At 48.5% G+C, this 23,762-nt stretch overlaps 1 protein-coding gene across 1 annotated transcript in view; it reads left to right on the top strand.

Moving 5' to 3' along the window:
• The window catches only part of LOC135293239 (TOG array regulator of axonemal microtubules protein 2-like), an 84,315-nt gene that overhangs the window by 5,996 nt on the left and 54,557 nt on the right, over positions 1 to 23,762 (top strand). Inside the window, exons 8-10 of the mRNA XM_064407237.1 lie at positions 476 to 636; positions 1,080 to 1,126; positions 3,552 to 3,766. Of these exons, the coding sequence (XP_064263307.1) occupies positions 476 to 636; positions 1,080 to 1,126; positions 3,552 to 3,766 (423 nt within the window). The remainder of the gene's footprint in view (positions 1 to 475; positions 637 to 1,079; positions 1,127 to 3,551; positions 3,767 to 23,762) is intronic.

Genomic DNA, 23,762 nt, shown 5'->3' with positions numbered 1-23,762 from the left:
AAGGCTGCTGGGGAAATGTAGGAGGGAAGGGCAGCAGCAGCAGAAATGAGGGGCTTGAGACAAGCAGGTTTGGACATGCTGCAGAATGGCTTTGTGGGGATTTGGCTGGAGATCAGCACTGGCTGTGAGACACGTTAGGGGCAGGGAGAGAAGAGTGATCTAAACCCACTGCCATGGCATCCAAAAGGCCAGGGGAGGCAGTGGCACCCCAGAACACCTTGATGTCAAACATGTGGATGTCAGTTGGGAATGTAGTCGCATTTCCAGGGAAGTGAGAAGGTGGGGAGAGCTCGGAAATGTGGGACATGGTCTCTCCCTGTCCAGTTCCCTTTGCATTCCCAATCCTGTGCCAAGCTGCTGCATCAGTTTGACTTTTCCTACCAGGTCCCAGTTAAGAGCATTGATAAAATTCTTGAGGCATCAAAGGGGGCAAGTGTGGATGATTGATCTGAGCACTGTGTTCTACTCTTTCCAGACCTCCTTGTTGTATTCCACGGGCGGGGAAATGAAGAAGAGATCATTGGGAAAATCTTTGATTCCCCGTCTGCGCAAGGCAGGAATTCCCCCTGTGGGCAGTGCTGCTGGGTCTGTGCACAGCTCTCCCCAGCTGGAATTGCAGGAGTCCCAGGAGATGAGGTAAGCCAAGGTGTCTGCTGCTCCAGTGTGCTCTTCACCTCACTCTTCCCATCTCCTGTGGTGATTTTGCACAGTCTCCCATGTATTTAGGCAAACCTCTGAGTATTCCGCATTTTGCCCATCCAATGTCAAACCCAAGAGCAATGCCCCAAGAGCAGAGGTGGTGCTGGGGAAGAGGAGGCAGGGCTTCAAAGTGTCTCAGGATGGGTCCCCTGCTGGACTTGGCTGTTACTTCAGCCAGAGCTTGGCCAGTTCTGTGTGACTCCAGGAACTGAAAGCTTAAGGACAATGCATCATCTTTGCATCCTCTTGGGTTTATGTGTTGCAATTCCTCCTTCATCACAGTGACCATGCCAAGAAGGTTTGCCTCTTTCATGGTATGCCCATTCCCTCCCTTCTCCTTCTAGCTCCTCATATGTTCTTTTGTCTTCCATTTTCTCCAGGCCAAGACCCAGCAGCAGAAGCCAGGAGAAGACCCCAGAGCATGTAGGTATGTACAGGCACGTCTGTCCTAAAATGACCATTGGGAATTTGACTCAGAGTTGACACTTGGAAAGGTTGGTTAAAACGCATTCTTTAAAAAAAGTCTTTAAATTAATTTCAATTCCTTGATGGTCTCAGTGGACTCTCCCAGAGCCCAGTCCCTGGGTGTGTTCTCTGGTGGTGGAGTGAAAATTCTTCCAGTGTGAAGTGTTGAGTGGCAGGAGCTTGAGTCGTACCTGGGGATTCTGGAACTGCAGCGCAAAAAAGAAAACATTTCCGCTCCACGCTGCATATGCCTTTTATGTCCCTGCAGCTTTTCTTGTGTCAAAATTAGAGTAGAAAAAGAAGGCATTTAGCATGAAATGAGAAATTTTCCCGTTCCTTCCTCCTGCTTTTGAAAGAGAAAACCATTCCTTTGGGTATTTTCTGGTCTGAACTCCTTTAGATTTAAAGGAGATTCATGGATATTGGTTCTGCACTGGGTTATTCATGGTTTTGCTCTGGGAAGAATAGGGAAATCTCTTATGATGGAAAGTCCTTTTGAATTTTCCAGTGAAGGAGAAGGAGACTTCCAAATGGCTGCAGCCTAGGCAGGGTGTGAGTTTGTCATCCTCTGACAGCACAAGCCCAAAGCCACCTGTGGCAGGTTCCCAATGACAAATCTCTTCCGCGACTGTCTCTGCCTGTGTCAGTGCTGCAGGCTGAGGCTGGGGAGGAGATGCCTTCTGCCTTGTCCCTGTCCTTGCCTTGCCTGATCCCTGACAAGTGGAATTGTGCCAGACAAAATGCAGTCTCTGGCACATCTATGTCCGGCAATGCTTTCAAGCTGTAAGGCTCAATGACACTGTTGTTGTTCCATTGGCATCTATGGGCATGTAATGATAGGAGAGATGAGACTTGGAGAAATGATTCAGAAAAAGGGATCAGATCCCCTGGTCCCTTTGCTCAGGGTTAGTTCTGCCAAATGCTGGATATGGCCCCTTTGGAATGACTCCTTCATTGCTGGTATGCACCTGCAATACTTAATGCATCAAGTGACCAGTATTGCTCTGTAAGCAGGTGATATTTTTGCTCTCTCAGAGCAATATACCAGCTGAAAGTATCCAGTTTTAAAAGATGTGTTTGTCTTGTATTGCTTGGCTGCCTTTTTATTTTCCCCTTTGTGAAACAATGTAAAAAATTAGTTCTCTTACTTCTAAGAGCTCTCTTGGAGGGCATTTCAGAATCACCTGCCCTCCACTCTTCCCATTCAGAAAAATTTAAATTGGCAGTATTAGCCAAGATAAGAAATGTGTTGTGGCACATCATGTTTATGTTGTTGTTGGGTTTTATGTTGGTTGGTTGTTGTCTGCATGAAAGAACGCAGGGAGAAAAACCCATGGAGCAATGAAGCACAGCAAAAGTGGCAATTTCCAATTGAATGGCCAGTTTATGCCCTGCAAATGCAGACTCCTTGAGTACTGGGGTCATGTAACCTGGATTGCAAAGCTTCTTCCAACATGAGGTGCCATTGTTCATGTGCCAGCACTTCCTCTGTTGTGAAGAGAAAGAAAAGCAATGAAGCAATAAAACCCAACCCAGAACTGAGTGGGAGTTACTGAAACAAAGGCCATGAACTCTAGCTTTGGAAAGCAATTACTTCTGGGTTGTAATTGTCAAATTCTGTTGACCACTGTGGGTTGCCCACAGTTTAGAAGGAAAGGGATTTCACAGTAGTGGATGGGTAATGAACAACACATAAGCAAAGTTGTAGAAGCTTTCTCTCCTGGTTTGCCAGCTCCATACATTTCAAAGGAATTCTAGTAGTAGTAGTAGTAGTTCTAGATGGTAGTTCCATGAAAAGAAAAACAGAGAGATCTTCTAAATAATGAAAACACCCCTTACATGCCTCACCCATTAGATGGATTGATTGTAAAGGTGGGAGTTCACCGAACTCACTTCTTCCCTTGTGAGCGTGGCTCAGCCTCACACAGAGGTGAGGTGGGAGCTGGGCCGCTCTCTGTTGGGAGGAAGGGTCTTGTGGCAGCCTAGAGAGGCTGTGCACATTGGCAGGGAACAGCTGTGCCATGCATGTGCCCCTGCAATGAGCTGTGCTGGTGGCAGTGCCCTGTGGAGCTGTAGGGCTGCTCAGCTGTGGGGCAGGGAGAGGAGCAGAAGGGTGCATGTGCAGCTGAGCCATGGCTGGAGAGCACAGGGCTCTGGGCTCCCTGCTGTCCCAGGGCAGCCCAGAGGCCAGGCTGCTCCTGTGGCAGCTCTGTGGAAGTGGGGCAGGGTTTTCCCCCTGGTCTGCTTCAAGCTGCTGGTGGCAGGAGCATGTTTCCCTGTGCAGCTCTTTAGAAGCTTCCAAGGAATCTGTCCCATGAAATACGGAGCTTCAGATGATTTAGATTTACTTTGTGGACTCTCTTATATTTTGTGTCTCCACTTTGCAGATCTGACTGGCTACCCTCTTGCCAAGAGGTTTTCCCTGGCAAGTCCCTCGATGCTCCTTCCCTCCAAGCCGTTGCCTCCCATCCAGAGGAGCTCTCCTTCTGCCACGCCAAGCAAGATGTGCAGCAGAGAGCAGGAGACTGGGAATGCTGGCAATGGCTGGGATGAGGAGAGTAGAAAAAACCAGGAGCTCACAGCAGAGGGAAAAGGAAGAGAGGTAAGGAGACCAAGCTAAGTCCTTTGTGCTAAATTTTCATCTTGTGTGCTGTCAGCAGAGCTCTGAGACCTCTTCCCTGACAGGAACTGACCCTTTCACTGAATTTTGAACAGGTCCTGGCTTGGCTCTCTAGTGGGGCCAGAAATGATTGGATACTAAGCATGGGTGTGCATCTGCCCCTGCTGCCTCCACCCCCATTCCTGGCCATGGCATGTGGGCCCTGGAGCAAGTTGGGCAGGCAGAGACCTTGCAGAGAGCAGCAGGGCAGGGAGCTCTGCTGAACTTCCTGAATGGCAGTGAGGCTGAGATAATGGATGTGTGGGAGCTGGAGAGCAGCGAGCATCCCGAGAGCTCAGCAGCAGCATCTGGGCTGCAAGGCTGCTGGGGAAATGTAGGAGGGAAGGGCAGCAGCAGCAGAAATGAGGGGCTTGAGGCAAGCAGGTTTGGACATGCCGCAGAATGGCTTTGTGGGGATTTGGCTGGAGATCAGCACTGGCTGTGAGACACGTTAGGGGCAGGGAGAGAAGAGTGATCTAAACCCACTGCCATGGCATCCAAAAGGCCAGGCGAGGCAGTGGCACCTCAGAACACCTTGATGTCAAACATGTGGATGTCAGCTGGGAATGCAGCCACACTTGCAAAGAAATGAGCATGAGGGGAGAGGTGTCAAATGTTTGACGTGGTCTCTCCCTGTCCAGTTCCCTTTGCATTCCCCATCCTGTGCCAAGCTGCTGCAGCAGTTTGTCTTGTTTATTACTGCCAGGTCCCAGTTGAGGACACGTGTAAATGTTTTGAAGCAGAGTGGAGGCAAGTGTGGATGATTGATCTGAGCACTGTGTTTTATTCTTTCCAGACATCCTTGCCTTCTCCTGTTGGTAAAGAAATGAAGAAGAGATCATTGGGAAAATCTTTGATCCCCCGTCTACGCAAGGCAGGAATTCCCCGTGTTGGCAGTGCAGCTGGGTCTGTGCACAGCTGTCTAAAGATGGAATTGCAGGAGTCCCAGGAGATGAGGTAAGCCAAGGTGTCTGCTGCTCCAGTGTGCTGTTCACTTCACTCTTCCCATGTCCTGTGGTGATTTTGCACAGTCAGCTGTCCCATGTATTTAGGGAAACTTTTTTGTATTCCACATTTTGCCCATCTATGGTGATCCAGCAGAATGTCAAACTCAAGAGCAATGCCCCAAGAGCAGAGATGGTGCTGGGGAAGGGGAGGCAGGGCTTCAAAGCATGTCAGGATGGGTCCCCTTCTGGACTTGGCTGTTATTTCAGCCAGAGCTTGGCCAGCTCTGTGTGATTCCAGGAACTGAAAGCTTAAGGGCAATGAATCATCTTTGGGATTATGTTTTGCAATTCCTCCTTCATCACAGTGACCATGCCAAGAAGTTTTGCCCCCTTGCATGGTACGCCCATTCCCTCCCTTCTCTTTCTAGCTCCTCATATGTTCCTTTGTCCTCCATTTTCTCCAGGCCAAGACCCAGCACCAGAAGCCAAGAGAAGACCCTGGAGTATGCAGGTAGGTACAGGGCTCCAGTGTACTGTTCACCTCACTCTTCCCATCTCCTGTGGTGGGTTGGCACAGTCAGCTGTCCCATGTATTTAGGCAAACTTTTTTGTATTCCACATTTTGTCCGAAAGTGGCCTTTCTAGTCTTCACACTGAGTTGACATTTGGAAATCTTGGTTAAAACCCATTCATTTAAAGGTATCTTTAAATGTATTTCCATTTCCTAATGGGCTCAGTGGACTCTCCCAGAGCCCAGTCCCTAGGAGTGTTCTCTGGTGGTGCAGTGAAAATTCCTCCAGTGTGAATGTTTGAGTGGAAGGAGCTGGAGGGGTACCTTGGGCTCTTGGATAAGCTGGGCAGGAAAAGGAAACATTCCTCTCCATCCTGCACATCCCTTTTATCTCCCTGCAGCCTTTCTAGTGCCAAATGGGGAATGGAAAAATAAGCCAAATAGCATGAAATGAGAAATGTTCCCACTCCTTCCGACTGCCCTTGAAGGAGAAAACCATTCCTTGGGGTAGTTTCTGATCTGAATCCCTTGAGATTTGAAGGAGATTCGTGTATATTGCCTGGTTTTGCACTGGGAGGAACAGGGAAACCTCCTATGATGGAAAGTCCTTTTGAATTTTCCAGTGAAGGAGAAGGAGACTTCCGAATGGCTGCAGCCTAGGCAGGGTGTGAGTTTGTCATCCTCTGACAGCACAAGCCCAAAGCCACCTATGGCAGGTTCCCAATGACAAATCTCTTCCGCGACTGTCTGTGCCTGTGTCAGTGCTGCAGGCTGAGGCTGGGGAGGAGATGCCTCCTGCCTTGTCCCTGTCCCTGGCTTGCCTGATCCCTGACAAGTGGAATTGTGCCAGACAAAAGCAGTCTCTGGCACATCTATGTCCGGCAATGCTTTCAAGGTGTAGGGCTCATTGACACTGTTGTTATTCCTTTGGCATCTATGGGCATGTAATGATAGGAGAGATGAGACTTGGAGAAATGATTCAGAAAAAGGAATCAGATCCCCTGGTCCCTTTGCTCAGGGTTAGTTCTGCCAAATGCTGGGTATGGCCCCTTTGGAATGACTCCTTCATTGCCGGTATGCATCTGCAATGCTGAATGCAGCACTAGACCAGTATTGCTCTGTAAGCAGGCGGATAGTTTTTCTGGATTAATTCTGGAGTGGAAATGACTTATGTCGTTGAATGTTTCCTGTGTCTCTTATGTTACTGACCAGAGGATTGCACAGGCTGAAAGGACCCAGTTTTAAGAGAAGTGTTTGTCTTGTATTGTTTGGCTACCTTTTTATTTTACCCTTTGTGAAACAATGTAGAAAATTAGTTCTCTTCATTCTAACTGCTCTGTCACACAGAGGTGAGGTGAGGTGGGAGCTGGGCCGCTCTCTGTTGGGAGGAAGTGTCTTGTGGCAGCCCAGAGAGGCTGTGCAGATTGGCAGGGAACAGCTTTGCCCTGCATGTGCCCCTGCAATGAGCTGTGCTGCTGGCAGTGCCCCGTGGAGCTGTAGGGCTGCTCAGCTGTGGGGCAGGGAGAGCAGCAGCAGGGTGCATGTGCAGCTGAGCCATGGCTGGAGAGCACAGGGCTCTGGGCTCCCTGCTGTCCCAGGGCAGCCCTGAGGCCAGGCTGGCTGTTCCTGTGGCAGCTCTGTGGAAGTGGGGCAGGGTTTTCCCCTGGTCTGCCTCAAGTTGCAGCCAGCAGGAGCATGTTTCCCTGTGCAGCTCTTTAGAAGCTTCCAAGGAATCTGTCCCATGAAATACGGAGCTTCAGATGCTTCATCTTTGCACTGGGGGCTCTGTTACATTTTGTGTCTCCACTTTGCAGCTCTGACTGGCTACACTCCTGCCACGAATCTTCCTGACACACGTCCCGCTTCACTCCTTCCCTTCAAGCCCTTGCCTCCCATCCAAGAGAGCTCTTCCATCAAGCTGAGCAAGATGTATGATGGGGAGGAACAGAAAGGGAAACGTAGCACTGACAACGAAGATGTCAGAAGAAACAACGCGGAGCAGAGTTCAGCGGGAAAAGGACATAAGGTAAGGAGACTAAGCTAAGTCCTGGATGGTAGATTTTCATTTTATGTGCTGTAGGCAGAGCATGGAGGCCTTTTCCTGTGCTGTGAGCCCAGGGAAGCAGCTGAGCTAAGGAAGAGGTCAGCTGGACACTGCGCTTCAGGCTGTCTTTGCCATGGGTGTGTAGGGCAGACGTCATGTCCTCAGCATGTATCAATAGCAGGAGAGGTCTTTGAATGGTTTCTGGGCTGTGTTGTAGTTCCTCGTCTGTCTTATGGCTGAGAAAACACCAACAAGCAGTCAAAGCAGCTAAAGCTGTGCAATCTGGGAAAGCAATCCTTCCCCACTGAGTAATCTACAGGTATCTATGATGCACCTGTATGTTTTGCTGATGTTTTCTGTCAGCTGTGTCTGCTTTGGATGGAAAAAGATGATTGCTGGAACCTGCAAAGTCAGGTTGTCTGAGCTTGTGAGTGGTACAGCCATGCCCCCTGCACAGCAATCTCTGATGCTATTTCCAGAGTTCATCTGATTCTGGGCAGCTGTGTGCTCTGGCATGGCTTTGTCCATAGGGAAGGGATAGCAGGTGGCCATCAGGAAAGCAGCCCGGATCCCAGGCACACGATTTTCTTTGCACCAGGGCCAGGACGTGCAGTTGTTTTGGGTTTGCTGTGGGCTGCAGGAGGAGACAGATGAACAACAGTTTTGGTTGACAGAATGTCCAATCAAAGGCTTGGGCACTTGATTTCAGCCTTGCAGAGAAAGGGCTCAGTGTATACAGGAACTGACCCTTTCAGTGAACTTTGAACAGGTCCTGATTTGGCTCTCTAGCTGGGCCAGAAATGATGGGATACTAAGCATGGGTGTGCATCTGCCCCTGCTGCCTCCACCCCCATTCCTGGCCATGGCATGTGGGCCCTGGAGCAAGTTGGGCAGGCAGAGACCTTGCAGAGAGCAGCAGGGCAGGGAGCTCTGCTGAACTTCCTGAATGGCAGTGAGGCTGAGATAATGGATGTGTGGGAGCTGGAGAGCAGAGAGCATCCCGAGAGCTCAGCAGCAGCATCTGGGCTGCAAGGCTGCTGGGGAAGTGTAGGAGGGAAGGGCAGCAGCAGCAGAAATGAGGGGCTTGAGACAAGCAGGTTTGGACATGCTGCAGAATGGCTTTGTGGGGATTTGGCTGGAGATCAGCACTGGCTGTGAGACACGTTAGGGGCAGGGAGAGAAGAGTGATCTAAACCCACTGCCATGGCATCCAAAAGGCCAGGGGAGGCAGTGGCACCCCAGAACACCTTGATGTCAAACATGTGGATGCCATCTGGGAATGTAGTCGCATTTCCAGGGAAGTGAGAAGGTGGGGAGAGCTCGGAAATGTGGGACATGGTCTCTCCCAGTTCCCTTTGCATTCCCCATCCTGTGCCAAGCTGCTGCATCATTTTGACTTTTCCTAGAAAAGAGTCCCAGTTAAGAGCATTGATAAAATTCTTGAGGCATCAAAGGGGGCAAGTGTGGATGACTGATCTGAGCACTCTGTTCTAGTCTTTCCAGACCTCCTTGCTGTGCTCCACTGGCGGGGAAATGAAGAAGAGACAATTGGGAAAATCTTTAATCCCCCGTCTACGCAAGGCAGGAATTCCCCCTGTGGGCAGTGCTGCGGGGTCTGTGCACAGCTCTCCCCAGATGGAATTGCAGGAGTCCCAAGAGATGAGGTAAGTCAAGGTGTCTGCTGCTCCAGTGTGCTCTTCACCTCACTCTTCCCATCTCCTGTGGTGATTTTGCACAGTCTCCCATGTATTTAGGCAAACCTCTGAGTATTCCGCATTTTGCCCATCCAATGTCAAACCCAAGAGCAATGCCCCAAGAGCAGAGGTGGTGCTGGGGAAGGGGAGGCAGGGCTTCAAAGTGTCTCAGGATGGGTCCCCAGCTGGACTTGGCTGTTATTTCAGCCAGAGCTTGGCCAGTTCTGTGTGATTCCAGGAACTGAAAGCTTAAGGACAATAAATCATATTTGGGTTTATGTGTTACAATTCCTCCTTCGTCACAGTGACCATGCTAAGAAGGTTTGCCTCCTTGCATGGTACACCCATTCTCTCCCTTCTCCTTCTAGCTCCTCATATGTTTTTTTGTCCTCCATTTTCTTCAGGGCAAGACCCAGCAGCAGAAGCCAAGAGAAGACCCCGGAGCATGGAGGTGGGTACAGGGCATGTCTGTCCTAAAATGATCATTGGGATCTTGACTCAGAGGTGACACTTGGAAAGCTTGGATAAAACACATTCATTTAAAGATATCTTTATATTAATTTCATTTTCTTGATGGGCTTAGTGGACTCTCCCAGAGCCCAATGACTGGGAGTGTTCTCTGGCGGTGCAGTGAAAATTCCTCCAGTGTGAAATGCTGAGTGGCAGGAGCTGGAGGGATACCTTGGCTCCTGGATGTGCTGTGCAGGAAGAGGAAACATTCCTCTCCTTCTTGCACATGCCTTTTATCTCCCTGCAGCCTTTCTTGTGTCAAAATTAGAGTAGAAAATGAAGGAATTTAGTATGAAATGAGAAATGTTTCCACTCCTTCCTCCTGCTTTTGAAGGAGTAAACCATTCCTTGAGGTAGTTTCTGGTCTGAACCCTTTGAGATTTGATGGAGATTCATGGATTTTTGGTCTGCACTTGGTTATTCCTTGTTTTGCACTGTAAGGAATAGGCATACCTCCTATGATGAAAGTCCTTTTGAATTTTCCAGTGAAGGAGAAGGAGACTTCCAAATGGCTGCAGCCTAGGCAGGGTGTGAGTTTGTCATCCTCTGACAGCATAAGCCCAAAGCCACCTATGGCAGGTTCCCAATGACAAATCTCTTCCGCGACTGTCTCTGCCTCTGTCAGTGCTGCAGGCTGAGGCTGGGGAGGAGATGCCTCCTGCCTTGTTCCTGTCCCTGCCTTGCCTGATCCCTGACAAGTGGAATTGTGCCAGACAAAATGCAGTCTCTGGCACCTCTGGGTCATCCACTGCTTTCAAGCTGTAAGGCTCAATGACACTGTTGTTGTTCCTTTGGCATCTCTGGTTGCGTAATGATAGGAGAGATGAGACTTGGAGAAGTAATTCTGCTGATGCAGAAAAAGGGATCGGATCCCCTGGTCCCTTTGCTCAGGGTTTGTTCTGCCAAATACTGAGTATGGCACCTTTGGAATAACTCCTTAATTGTGTATATGCAACTGCAATGCTTACTGCAGCTAGGCAGCGGTAGTCCTCAGTAAGTAAATGACATTTTTTATGGATTAATTCTGGACTATAAATCACTTCTGTCATTCATCCTTTCCGGTCTTTCTTTTGTTACTGACCCAATCATTCTGCAGGGTGATAGAATCCAGTTTTAAGACAGGTATACCTCTCATAGTGCTTGACTGCTACATGATTTTATCCTCTGTGAAACCATGTGAAGAATTAGTTCTCCTAGTTCTACCAGCTCTCTTGGGGAGTGTTTCAGAATGACCGGCCATCAGCTATTTCTATTAAGGACATTTTGAATTGTCAATATCAGCCAAGATCAAAATTATTTTGAGCTAGGTCATGTTTATTTGGGTTTGGATGTCTCTGCTGAAAAGAAAGCAGAGAATAAACCCCTGGAACAAGGAAGGAGAGCAAAAGTGGAACTTTTGGATGAGCACTTTGTTCCCTGCAAATACAGGATTGCAGAATACTGGGCACATCTAATGAGGAAAGCAGAGCTTCTTTTGCCTCCAACACGTGGTGCCAGAGATTTACAGGAACCTTTGCTTCCATTCCCAGGCCTCTCACTGAGTCAGGCCAAGGAGACAGATCATCCCAGCAGTCCTGGTCTTAGGAGTGACAAAGAGCGGAGGGACAGCTTTGGAAAGGTAAGGGATAAGAACAGGGATGAGCAGACTTCCTTTCCAGTGGCTGTTTAGTGCTTGGCCCAAAATGCCACTGAAAATCATAATCTTCCACTCCTTGGGGGATGGGGATTCTCTTGGGAATGTATTTGACAGCTACAGAGCAATTGCTTGGCTATTTCCAGTAGTGCCAAGGTGACTGGTTTGGAGATGGTGCTAAGGTCACGCCAGAAGCATTCTTTATGTGCAAAGGCTGGTTTAGAGAAGTTCTGAATGGCAGATCATGCTAGACATCAGTGAATGTGGGAGAAGTGCATCCTTGGATGCAGAGAAGCAAAGACTCTAATGTTGAGTGTAAGCAAGGCTGCAAACTAAAATGGGAGAGTTTGCTTTTTCCTGGTTACCTTTGTGGCTGTATCTCACAGCCCTCTCATTCTCATGTTTTCTGCTCATTAACATCAGCGTTTGTGCAACTTGTTTTCACAAGACTCCTCCTTTTGGTCTGCTGGCCTCAGAGACCAAGTCCTTCAGAGCTGAGTCCTTCAGAAGCCAGGAAGTGAGAAACAGCTGCAATTCCTGGCCATGAGTGTTAAGCAACAGCCATTCCCCCTCCTTGCTGGGTATTACACATGGTTTTCGTTCTTCTGCCATGGCCTGTAGGAACTGCACTGCCTGCTCACTGTCATGTGAGCTCTTCATCTGTCTTGGAGCACTCCTATGACTTTCATGCTTCAAGCAGGGCTTCCTGACATAGGTTGCAGTTGCAGCAGTGTGAGGTTGTGGCAGTGAAGTGTTCCACCTCACTGTGTGTAATTGCCAAGGCGAGCATGGGAGACATTCCTCTGAAACTATTGGAATGGATATGGAGCTGCATGGAAGACTGTGGCACTCTGTGCACTCTGTGCTCCTGATGAGGTGTTGTGTCTGCTTGGTGTGTCTCTGCTTACAGTCTGTGATGTGTTTCCATTGCACCTAGACCCACGCTGAATTGTGCAGGTTGGCTAAAGAGAACTTAGAGCTGAAGAAAATGGAGATTTTGATGGAAGAGATGAAGAGGAGACAAAATGAAAAATCCTTGCTGCTTCCTCCAGAGACATTTGAGCCTGGGGATGCAGCTGAAGCAAGTAAGTGGTGGCTGCACTTGTAGTGGTCCTTTTTGACCACTTGCTTGCCCTTTGCACAATGTTGCAATCAGACTGGGGGGGCTGTTCTGCTTGCATCTGAGTAAGAAGCTTGCATTAGGATTTAATTCTGTTTCCCAAAGAAAAAGACAGAGACATGAAGTGTCTTGCCCATGGCCTCATTGAGTCAGTAACAGAATATTAGCTTCCCACCTCCACTTGTAAAGTCTTTCAGAGTAGAAAATTCTGTCTTGCAAAGTACACCGGGGCTTCAGACTCTCTCCTGGAGAGCAGCCTCCAGGGAAGGTGAGGCCAAAAGGATGCTTTTCAACCAGGCTGCAACCTGGAAGGAACAAAATTCTATTCCTTCTGATGAAAACACCAGAGATCCTTCTCCTGCCGCTCCCTGCTGAGGAGCTGGCACTGTAGAGCTGTGCTGAAGCCCCAGGCAGTGCTTCTGTTGTAGCCCCAGGAGCAAGCAGCGTTCCCAACTGAATCCTGGCTGAGGGGCTCAGCCTGCAGGGCCGTGAGCGCTGCCCGAGGGCGGCAGCGGGGCCCTCAGGGGCAGCACTCAGCCCAAGGGCATCACACCAGGCTATCTGCACTTTGGTAACTTCCCTGCCTGCCTCTGGAACAGAAGAACAAAAGCAAAGCAATACTCTGGGTTTTCTTTGTTTCTTAGGAGAAGCGTCACTGCAGTTTGCTTTTAAACTAGAAGAGGGCAGATTTACATTAGATATTAAGGAGAATTTTTTTTTTTAAATGAAGGGGATGAAAAGCTGGCAGGATTTGCCAAGGGAAGCTGTTGTTGGTCTATCCTTGAAGGTGTTCAGGGCCAGTTTACGTAGGGCTCTGAGAAACCTGATCTAGACGATGTCCCTGCTCACAGGGGTTGGACTAGATGGTGGTTAAAGGTGCCTTCCAGCCCAAACTCCTCTGGGATTCTGAGATCACTGTCCCATGTTAGTGTGCCATTGTTATACTTGAAGTTCTTTGGGACAACAAAGAATGTTACCCAGCTCTAGCAACTTCTCTGGCCTTTCCCTAGTCACCCCGTCCAGAACTCACCACTTACAGGCTCCTCTTTGGTCCCTGCAGGCTTCAGCCTACCACCTATCAATGGCACAGCTCCCAGTGTACAGAGAAAAGACCCTGGTAGCGCCATGAAGAAAACGGTCGTGAGAAAGCAGGACACGGTGCCCTTACAGCCCAGTACGCCCACCCTCCATGGAGATGGCAGCTTCCCACGCAGCTCCTCAGGTAAGCCTGCTCCGTGGCAGCATTTTCCTGCAGGGGTTTGTCCTTGCAAAAGGAGCACGAACTGCCTCCTGCCTCAGCCAGCACAGATGGGATCTTGGGTTCATAGTGTGTCCTGAGAATGAACAGCAAATCTACTTTGGAGTTACTCCAGCTTGGTAGTCTAGAATATTTGAAGTCAATGGAAACAGAGGCACTGTCAGGTGTGAAGGGTCAGGTGTGGCTGTTCCCTGGTTGTTGCTCCCTGGGGACTGAGCTGGGCCCAGCAGGGCTGGGTTCTTCAGGCTTGGCTTGGTGCTGTCACGAGGCAGCTGCAGGTCTCTCCTCAGGGACTTGCCGAGACCTCCTGTCCTCAGGACTGTGGGAAATCAGGGTGCTGAGACAAGAGGGGCACCTGAGGGGTTCCCTCCTGGGCTGGCCAGTCCTGCTGTTGGCACTGCCTGGCAGGGAGTGGGAGCTCTGCGGCCTCAGGAACCTGCCGCTGGCTGTGGCACCTGTGGCACTTGGAGCTGGGGCTGTGGGGCAATTGTCAGGTTTAGCCTGGAGCTGTGCCCTGCTGGGGAGGCTGAGAGAAAGCAGGGAGCCCCAGGATCCAGAGAGCAGGGAAGTCTGTGCCCCAGTGGCAGTGTGTGCCACAGGGAACCCTGGCTGGGAGATGGGCTGCAGGCCGCTCCATGGCGGGTGCCTTGCCCGGGCCTGCAGCGCCCATGGCCGACCCTGTCCTTGCAGTGACCTCGCAGACAGCCACTGGTGCCCTGCGCCGAGAGGAGCCGCTCCGTGGGCTCAGGCAGAAGGACAGAGCCTTTTCGGACCCACAGCAGGCCTTGCAGGAGGCACTGTCCTTGCTGGGCAGCGACGACTGGTAAGAAAGGCCCCATCACTCTGTGTCCCTCTTGGCGTTAAGGTCGGTCAGAAGAGAGTCTTGCTGGTGCCTCTGAGCCCCGAGAGCCCAGAGGGCCAAAGGGCACTGCTGAAACCACTGTGGAGCTGTGAGAGGATAAAGAGTGGAGAGCAGCCTTTTCTTGGCCTTGCTCTGCAGCACTGCTCCAACTGCAGCAGGTCCATGCTGTTTCCTGGCTTTGGCTGCTGCAACATGGAGCTGCAAAGGAAATACTGAGGGAAGAGAGAAAGCTGTGGGACGAGATGCTTTGCTGGCTGAAGGCAGAAGCAGGATGGCAGCAGTTTTGAGTGTAGAGATTTGGGTGCCTTGGGCCACTGGCCCAGTGGGACTGAGTAAGATTCCTCTCTGCTCCCACTGCTGACAGCAATGGCAGGGACTCCTGCATGCGAGTCCCAGAAGCTGCTCCAGGCAGCTTCTCTTTTGAGAAATGGACTGAGTTGTGCCTTCAAGTCCTTCTGCCTACCATTACTCCTGAAGGGCTCATGGCAGAAGAGAAGGAAAGAGAAATAAAATCCTCTGGGAATCTTGCACTTTTGCAATTCAACTTTTCCTTCTCAAGGAATCATATGGGCTTGAGATGTTTTGTCAATACTCACAATGTGTCCCAAAACTCTACACAGACAGAAGGAGGCCCAGAGGTGATACCCTTCCAAATGTTAGGTGATATTGGTTGTCTTTTTGATGTCCGGGTTAGCATCCACTCACTGGTGGATGCTTCATTCTCACAGGGAATGAAAAATTTCACAGCATGAAAAATTAGCCACGTTGCATCTCCTTGTGCAGTCTTCTTTGCTTTGCCCTTTCTCTTCTGCTTTCTCTTCCCCATTTCTCTTTGATGCCCTGGGAGGTGCAGAAAGCTTCTGCAGGTGTGGGGGTCCTGATGACACTCAGGGGTGCCTGTGGGATCAGTTGCCAGCCCTGGCTGCAGCCCTGATGCCTCACACACCTTCCTGTAGCTGAGGGCCTGCACAAAGCAAGTGCTGAGAGATGGAGTTGTTTGCCCCTTTTCAATAACACTTTGCTGTTGTGGGCATTGTTTTAGGTCGGAGTGTTCTGGGAAAAGCCAGAGTTTTAACAGTTCTTGCCCAGGGGTGGAATCTTAATCTTCTGGGACATCCTGCTGCTTTTTTGGGGAACGTGTGAGGTGGAGTGGGTGACACACAGGCCTCGACTGTAGAGTAGAAACTCAGCTCCAGAGTGCCAGTGCAGACTCTCAGTGCTGAACTGCCTGCTGGGGCTGCCAAAGAAGGAAAATGTCCCAGTAACAGCCCAATGGGACTGTGTCTCAGGGACAGGTACAGGGAGGTGACAAGAACCAGCAGCATGGCCTGCCCTCACAGCTTCTAGGAAGCAGTGATGACAGAGGGACTTCATAGCAGAGATTTTCAGAAAGGTCACAAATGAAGACTCTGAAAGCCCTCTCTTTGCCTCTTGGATTTGTGTACGCTTTTGACAGCCACAGCATCCTGTGGCAATGTGTTCCACGATTTCATTAAGTACTCCTTGAAAAGCACCTGCCATGCTTTGACTGAGCTGCCAGCCTGGTGATTTCAAAGGGTGCTGCCAAGTGCTTGGGTAGAGAGAAAAATCAATCTTTTTTGTACTTGCCTTTCAGGGAACGGAAGAAGAAGGGACTCTTGAACATCACACTGCTGGCTGAGTCCCATTCAGAAGTCCTGCTCTGTCGACTTCATGAGATTTGCTTGGCAGTTACCAGTGAGGTGAGAACATTGCTCTGAATTGTCCCCCATACTTGATACACAGCTTGTAGAGTAGAATATGTGCTTGTTCATCTCCATGTGTGCTCAGGAACTGCCTTCATTTCTGGTTTTAGACCTTCTATTTCTAATGTCTGTCAGCCATCTGTAGGATCTGTGTGTACATGTAGCTGTATTTACTGGCAGGTCGGGTATCTGACACTTGTCTGTGAGTGAGGTACCATTATAATGCAAGGCAGAAAAGAGACACTAATGCCATGATATACCAGAGTCCCAATCTCTGCTCAAGCTGTAATTGAACACTGCAAATGAGTCTGTAGACCTGAGCCTGTGTTTTCTGTTTTCTGCCTGGGTGCTTCAACTACAGGTGCTGCTTTTTTGAACAGGAGCATCTGAATGTTTTATCTTTATGCCTTGTGCCTTTATGGTTTGAAAGCATATGGTTTCTTTATTTTGCTTCTATGTTTTTCAAATAAAAGGGCCTAAAATCAAAGCAGTAGACATTATAGAAGGGTTAAGTGGAACACTTTAGTGAAGCCTATTTTTCATGCCTGCAGTAAGCAGGTGTGTGGGCAGAAATTGGTGCCAGAGTAAGTGCCTTTCTGTGCTTGGGCTCTTCTGCTCCTACTGTGCTTTTATATACAGTGGGACGTGTTGTGATTTCCTGGGAGTTTTGTCTAAGGAAACTGGTTTTCTTTGCAAGGTGATGCTTATGTTTCCCCCTCATGACTTCCCCAGGTGACCAACCTCCGGTCCAACGTGTCCTGCTCTGCAATTGTCACTCTGGGAGAGCTCTTTGCGATCTTGGGGAAGGACATGGACTCCGAGGTGGATCAGATTACTGCAGTCCTTCTCCACATGTTGCGGAACTCCCCAGAGTTTATTCAGAAGGCAGCATGTCAGAGCCTGGGCATGATGGTAGAGAACGTGACTCCTACACGAGCAATGACTGCTCTCATGGACAATGGAGTCAAGTAGGTTCTTCTTCTTTCTGTGATACTCTTGACCTTCTAGTGTGTGGGTGAGGGAAGGGATGACAGAGAGAACAGGAATGGTGGAAGGGAAGGGCCCTGTATCCTGCATCTCCTGTGGACTCAGTGACTTGATTCTCTGATCAACCTCATTTCTCCTTTCTGAGAAATAAGGAGGGTACTTGCTGGGGCATGGAGCACATCAGGGAGAATGTGCTGGCTGTGGCACAGCCTGCACAGCAGGTGAAGCTCCTGCCAAAAGGAGTCTTGTGTGACTGTCCTGGCCTTAGAGCTCTGCTTTCTATTCAAACTGATGTTTCATGTTAGCCCTGAGATGATGGAGCACTTTCCAGGCACCCTCACCGGCTGAGTGCCATAGGACAGCTGAAGCAAATGCTGCCTTAAGTGTTGGTGCTGGGCCTGATAGTTTCCAAGAGACAGTCTCTAGAATAGGACAAGCTGTCTGAACCGACTGCCACCCTTTCTTCAGCTTTGGAATATGGTAAAGCACTCAGACGTATCCCTTGCCAAGCTTTACAAAAGAAACAGGCTGAATTGCTGGGTGTTCCACAACTTCACGGCCCACGGCGTGTTTTCCCTGCATTTGTGTTTTCCCAGGGGTCTGCAGATTTGGGGATGAATGGGTGGAAAGAGCCTCATCCTGCTGCAACTCTGGGTGGTGGGTGCCCTCTGATGGGTCAGCACAAATTATCCTTAATTTCTAAATAATTCATATGTAATCTATTACTTTAATCTTTCTCCGAGTAAACTTCGGGAAAGAAATTGAGCATCCAATAGTGCAGGGAGACTGAATTTCCATGCAGACAGCCCTTCTGTACAATGCTAACTTTGTGTTTATCTGAGGACAGAACCTTCTACAGGTGTCTGCAGCTGCAGGGAGAAGCCAGGCTCCTTCCCCCAGCAAGGACAGGGAGCAGGCTGTGGCCAAGGCCTGTGCTGCTGCTGCTCCTTCTCCCTGTGTCCCAGGGTTTGCTCTCTCCTTCCCAGGAGCCGCTACGTCCCTGCGCGGAAGTGTACGGCCAAACTCCTCCTGTCCTTGATGGAGAAAATGGGAGTCACGAAGCTTGCAGGCACACCCAGGGCTGAGAGGCTGGCACAGGTGGCAGGGACACTTGCTCAGGACAGTCACAAGGACACGAGGTAATGATCTTCTTTCACCTCCTAAAACAGGAAAACCGTTTTGTGTTTGGCTTTAAGCTAAAACCAGAAAGAGTGGAAACTCAAGGCAATAATAAGTGACCTCACAGTGTGGCTAAGGGGCACAGAATCATGGAATATGCAGAGTTGGAGGGGAGCCATGTGGGTCATGCTGTCCAGCTCCCGGCCATGTGCAGGACGGCCCAAGAGTCACTCCATGTGCCTGAGAGCATTGTCCAAACGCTTCTTAAGCTCTGTCAGGCTTGGTGCTGTGACCACTGCTCTGGGTTGTCTGGGGAAATGACTGTACTGGTAACCTGAGGTTGGCAGCAAGGAGCATTGCCAGCTCCCTGTGACTTGAAAGATTCTTTACTGAGATCACAAGAGCTCTGATTAGCCAGTCCAACAGTTTTGTTTGGCCTTAGGTGCACAAGAGAAAGCCAAAGTGTTGGCTAATGTTCATCATTGAAGGATCCCAAACATCTGTTTCTCATTAACTTAAGACTTTCCTAGAAATATTTTAGAGGTCTTTAGCCAATGTATTCAGTCTTTCTAAACCTCTTCTGCAGATTTCTAGAGTGCTATTATCTGTGGCTCAGTGACCTCCAAATTTCTTCTTGAAGAAAATTGTGGTTTCCTAGTGGCAAAACCACCCCAAGCCACCAAAATCCCCTTCCTTTGATGATGAAATTCCCATTAATAGCTGCCAAGAACACCAGAGCAACTAGCTGCCCATGTGCATACAGATAGTATAGAATAATCAAAAGCAAGGATGAGGTGTTTTGTCCTGGCTTCCCTGCCAGTTAAAGGAGGGAAAATGGATGTGCAAGGGCAGCAGAAGACTGCTAATAGGCTCTGACAACAAAGCAGATGTGTTTCCCTTGTTGCCTGGGATCCTTTGATCCCACAGAAGCACACCCCCAATTTCAGAGAGAAATGGTATTTTTCTGTTGCCCCACATTCTCCTCTTGCCTCTTGTGTTCAGCTGACAGCACTGTGCAGTGTCAAGTGAGGTAAATCTCCCTCTTTGCTGAGTCTAGGTAACGCCTTCTCATGCAAACATTGCACTTCATGAGTTTAAGGCATCAGCCTCTTCTGTTAACACTCTTCCTTTGTTCAATTTTCTTTTGTTTCCTTCCTTCCTTCCTTCCTTCCTTAGGCATTATGGACAGGAGATGGTGAAGATGTTGCTTAGTAATCAAAAATTTAAAAAGCTTTTGGAACAATCTCTTTCCACGCATGACCTGGAAGATATCCTGAAGAGAATTAAGAAGAAAGTAAGTGCTTGGCAGGAAAAATGTCTCCTTTGTGCAAGTATTGCCACTTCTAATAGGAGATCCAACATACCCAATGTGTCTGTATCTCATTCCTCTTTTGCTGAATCATTTTATTCCTGAAAATGAGCTGTTAATCCTCAGCCTGTTCTTCTGCAGACCACAGAGGAACTGTATTATTAGGGGAAAAGTGGGGTTTTGAATACTTTGAATATGGGTCACAAAGAGGAAAGGGAGAGAGGAGAAAATGGGTTTACATTCACGTGTAAGCCCCCACAGCACTCTCCCTACCCTGCCCTCAGTAAAGCAATTAAGTGACAGTAGTGCTTCTGAACATAACAGAGTCTTTGCAAAAGAGACTCTAAGTCTCTTAGTAGTACCAAGAAAATTTCCAAATATACAAAAGATGTCCAAGTCAATCCTAGTTACTACAATTATTGTCTGTCTTTTAGGAATACTGCCCTGCTGTCAAGCCCTGTGGAGCTGGAAGAAGCTTGGTAAATTCAGCAGCATCCAGTGGAAAATAATTTCTTTGATTGGGAGGGATTTTATTCTTTTTATCTACATTACAGAAGGGAGTGTTTCTTTATGCAGGGGCAGGGAGAGTAAGTGTTGAACCAAGTGTTGAACTTCCAACACAATGGGCCCACCCCCAAAGAGTCCAATTTTTTCTGCTGCTTCCTTTAAGACCACTCATTGCCTACCAGTTTGCATAATTCCCATTTATGGTCAAAACTAATAAATTTGGGATTTTAGACAGCAGCTCAGTATGGTAGCACCCATAACCTGCCTTGGGCTACCAAAAAGAAAGAGCTGGCATCACTGAATCTCTGGTCTGTTTATTTCTGTAAGTTAGGAAATGTTTCCCTAGGCCTTGGTAGCAGTGATCCTGGTTCTAACTGGTGTTTTAAAGAGGGAATTTCCTAGTTCTATTCTAAAGATTGATGGGGTTTCTCTGTGTCTCTGTAGGGGATGGAAAACCAGAAGGCTGAACGCCCACCTGTGCAGGAGCCGGTGAAGAAGAGGAATGATGGCTCCCAGAAGCCCCTGGCCACATCGCCTCCTAGCAAACTGGTACTGAGCACTTTTGCCAGATGTGACAAAGCTCATGACAAGCTTCACATGCCTCTTCCTCAGGCACATCTTTCTGATGGAGATGACCAGTGCCAAAGATTGTTTCCTTTCCCTACAAATGCTCTAGGATAAAAAATATCTATTTCTGCATTGTGTTGAACACAGTTTCTCTGGAGGGCTTTCCACAAATACTGGGCGACAAAAAGTCACCTATTGCTTGCAGTTCAGATGTTCCAGTGCAATGGCAAGGGCAGGGCTGTGGAGGCTAGGAGAGGGCCAAGTCTCTGCTGCCTGACTTGAGACAAGTAAATTCAACCAGGGTTTTTTTTCATCCGAGTCCTTTTTAGATGGGTGTTTTAATGAGAAGTCCCAGTCTAGAGGCAGGATGCCATTCCTCAAACAAGCAGTTCCTTTCCATGAGGTTTGGTCTAGCTGATTGTTGTTTCTCTTACCCTCAAACAGCAGTACCAAGTTTGAGTAGTAAGGAGCAAGACAATTCCTAAGCCATTTTGGTCAACAAGTGTCTCAAGGTGGACTTTTTGTCTTGCGATTCCTGTCCTTCCTACAGTTTGCTTGATGGACAGCGTGTTTGGTTTATTTCCCCCTGTGCTCCAATCAGCATTTAAAACGGGAATTTGGTCCTTGCTGTCTCTTCATGCCAGTGGCAGAGCTACTTGTACTGTTCTCCTCTGATAACAGAGGGGATTTATTTAGCTCTGTCATGCTCAGCGGTGGCAAGAAAGTGACCACATGCCTCAGTAGCATAGCTAGCATCTTCCCATTCTCATGGAAGAGACAGGTTGATCCAAGAGGATTATTCCCAGTGGGTTTTTTATGCTGTGCATCTAGTTTCTAGGGAAGCAAATGAAGTGTGAGCGTAGTTCTGGGATGTCTGATTTCTGTTTTTCTCTCTGTTACTGATTTTCTGGATCATTTAGCTATGCCCCTGTTCATCTGTTCAGATGCATCTGAGCTACTTTTGCAGATTGTCATGCCTGGTTGTAGAGACACTTCTCCAGAGTGATGAGTTTCCTTATTATAAGACACACACGTCCCATATGAGGAGGCATTTAAACTTGGAAGCAGTGTCTCTCTTTCCCCACAAAGCAACGTGACCTGTGTGTCTTAGAAGCCATCTGAAGATAGATCAGATGCATCTCATCCTTGGTTTTCCTACATGAGCACTGGGAGAATGTGACTTGCAGATTGTTTCCCATAATGATTGTCATGAGGTCCACGTTGTTCTTCACTTCAGAGCCTCATGATTTTCTAGCTTGAAACCACATCATTAGGAAAGCTCCCCAAGATGTTTGGCTCACAATTAACTGAAGAGATTATCAGAAACAGATCCTAATTTGATTTTATTTTCCAGGGCAAAGTCTGCCACTGGTGGACGCCGCCTACACCGTGCAAGAGCCCAGGTCACATTACCTGCATCTGTGGAAGAAAGGGAGCTGCTCCAGAAGCTTTACCATCTCCTGGAAGCCAAGGCGTTCCAGACACGGATGGAAGGAGTGGCACTCCTTCTAGACCTGTCCAAAACCAGACCCCAGCTCATCTCCACTAACATTGTTCAAGTATGTAGGATATCTTCATTGCTCCTTTCATTTCGCTCCTTTCCCAAGCCTGCAGAAGTAAAGTTAATTCAGTGTGTCTTGGCACTATATCCTGGCTGTTTGAGACAGACTGGCCCTTCTTATCCAGACAAATTAATTGAGCTCCAGGCTTCAGGACAAGTTATTTCAGTCCAGCTGTATTTGTCTGGCAGGTGCCTATTGCTGCTGTTCATCAGATGATGGCAGAATTTTCTGCTGATGTAACCTCTGCTGTCTCCTACTCCCAGTTGGGTTAAGTGGAGGGAATTGAGCCATTGAAGACATGGCAATTATTCTCTAGAGAAAAAACGGGTTTGCATGGGGAAGAGAACTATCAGGCTGGGTTGGTTTAAACAAAATGTTTTTAAAAGGATACTTCTGTGAACTCCATCTTGTCTTGCACAGGTAAAACTCATTTCCATCCTCGTCCCTATTCCTCTTGGTAAAGATGGTGCTCACCCTTCTTGGGGGGCCTTTTTTTTCTCTTTGGAAAGGAAGAAAACAAATAAGGACAGATCCATCCCTTCTCCTCCCTGTAGCTGCTTTTCCCCTTTTTCCAGAAAAGTGTGCCTGATAATGTGGCTGTCAAGGGACTGAACCTGCTGGAATGAGAGCTGTACAGCACATTATATTTCACAAGTCCACCTGTTAGTCAGAGCAATGGTCTGGATCCTGGAAGAGTTGATCTGAGCCCTGCCCTTCTCCAGACACAGGTTCTGAGACAGACAAAATAAAACTTAGATCTCCTCCAGCCATAGTTTAGGCAAAATCATAGCTGCCCTCAATACTTGAGGCAACTGTATTAAAAAAATGGGCATTGTAAACATCTGCTTCCATACTTGTAAAGCAAAGGTAGTCTTTTGAATTAATAAATGGAATTGATTTAATGATTTATAGGTGGTGAGAAACACCATAGGAACTTTTCTGTCCCCACCCAAACCTCTTAAAAACAGATGAAAATCTTTCAAGCAGCATGAGGTTGTGCAACCATTCCAGTGAGTGGCCCACAGGAAAACAGTGAAAATGTGCAAGCAAGGGCTGACCTGACAGAAAGGATCACTTTCATCTTTTAGATTCCTGAGTGCTCATTTCTACATCGCCTCTTCAAAAAAGGTCATTTTAATCAAGCTTTCATGTTGTTTGTCCTCTTCACAGATTTTTGATTATTTTGGCCTGAGAATCTGTGACACACATAAGAAAGTGAAACAGAAGGAGCTGGAGGCACTGGCAGAAATCATAGGACTCCTGCAGGATGCCATGAACCCATTGATGATCCGTTTGGTTGAAGGCATAACAAAGAACCTAAACTCAAAGGATCCCGGGGTTCATGCTGCAGCTATGACGGCTCTGGACCAATCTGTTGTGCATTTAGGTAAGGCTGAGCCCTGGCATGGACTCTCCTCACCTGTGTCTCTGTCTCTCCGACACAAGAGAACGCTGAGTGCCTTGGTAGCTGTTGCTGTCTGTGGAATGCTCCAGCTGACACCCACCAGAAGCTGTGCAGGTGCAGTCCTTATGCACCATCCCCAACTGGCTGGAATGTGCAGCAGCATTTCCCAACAGTCCCAGG

Source organism: Passer domesticus, unplaced genomic scaffold (assembly GCF_036417665.1).
Source record: "Passer domesticus isolate bPasDom1 unplaced genomic scaffold, bPasDom1.hap1 HAP1_SCAFFOLD_93, whole genome shotgun sequence".
Lineage (NCBI taxonomy): Eukaryota > Metazoa > Chordata > Aves > Passeriformes > Passeridae > Passer > Passer domesticus.
Note: the sequence above shows the minus strand (reverse complement) of the source record. Positions and strands in the feature narration are given on the sequence as shown.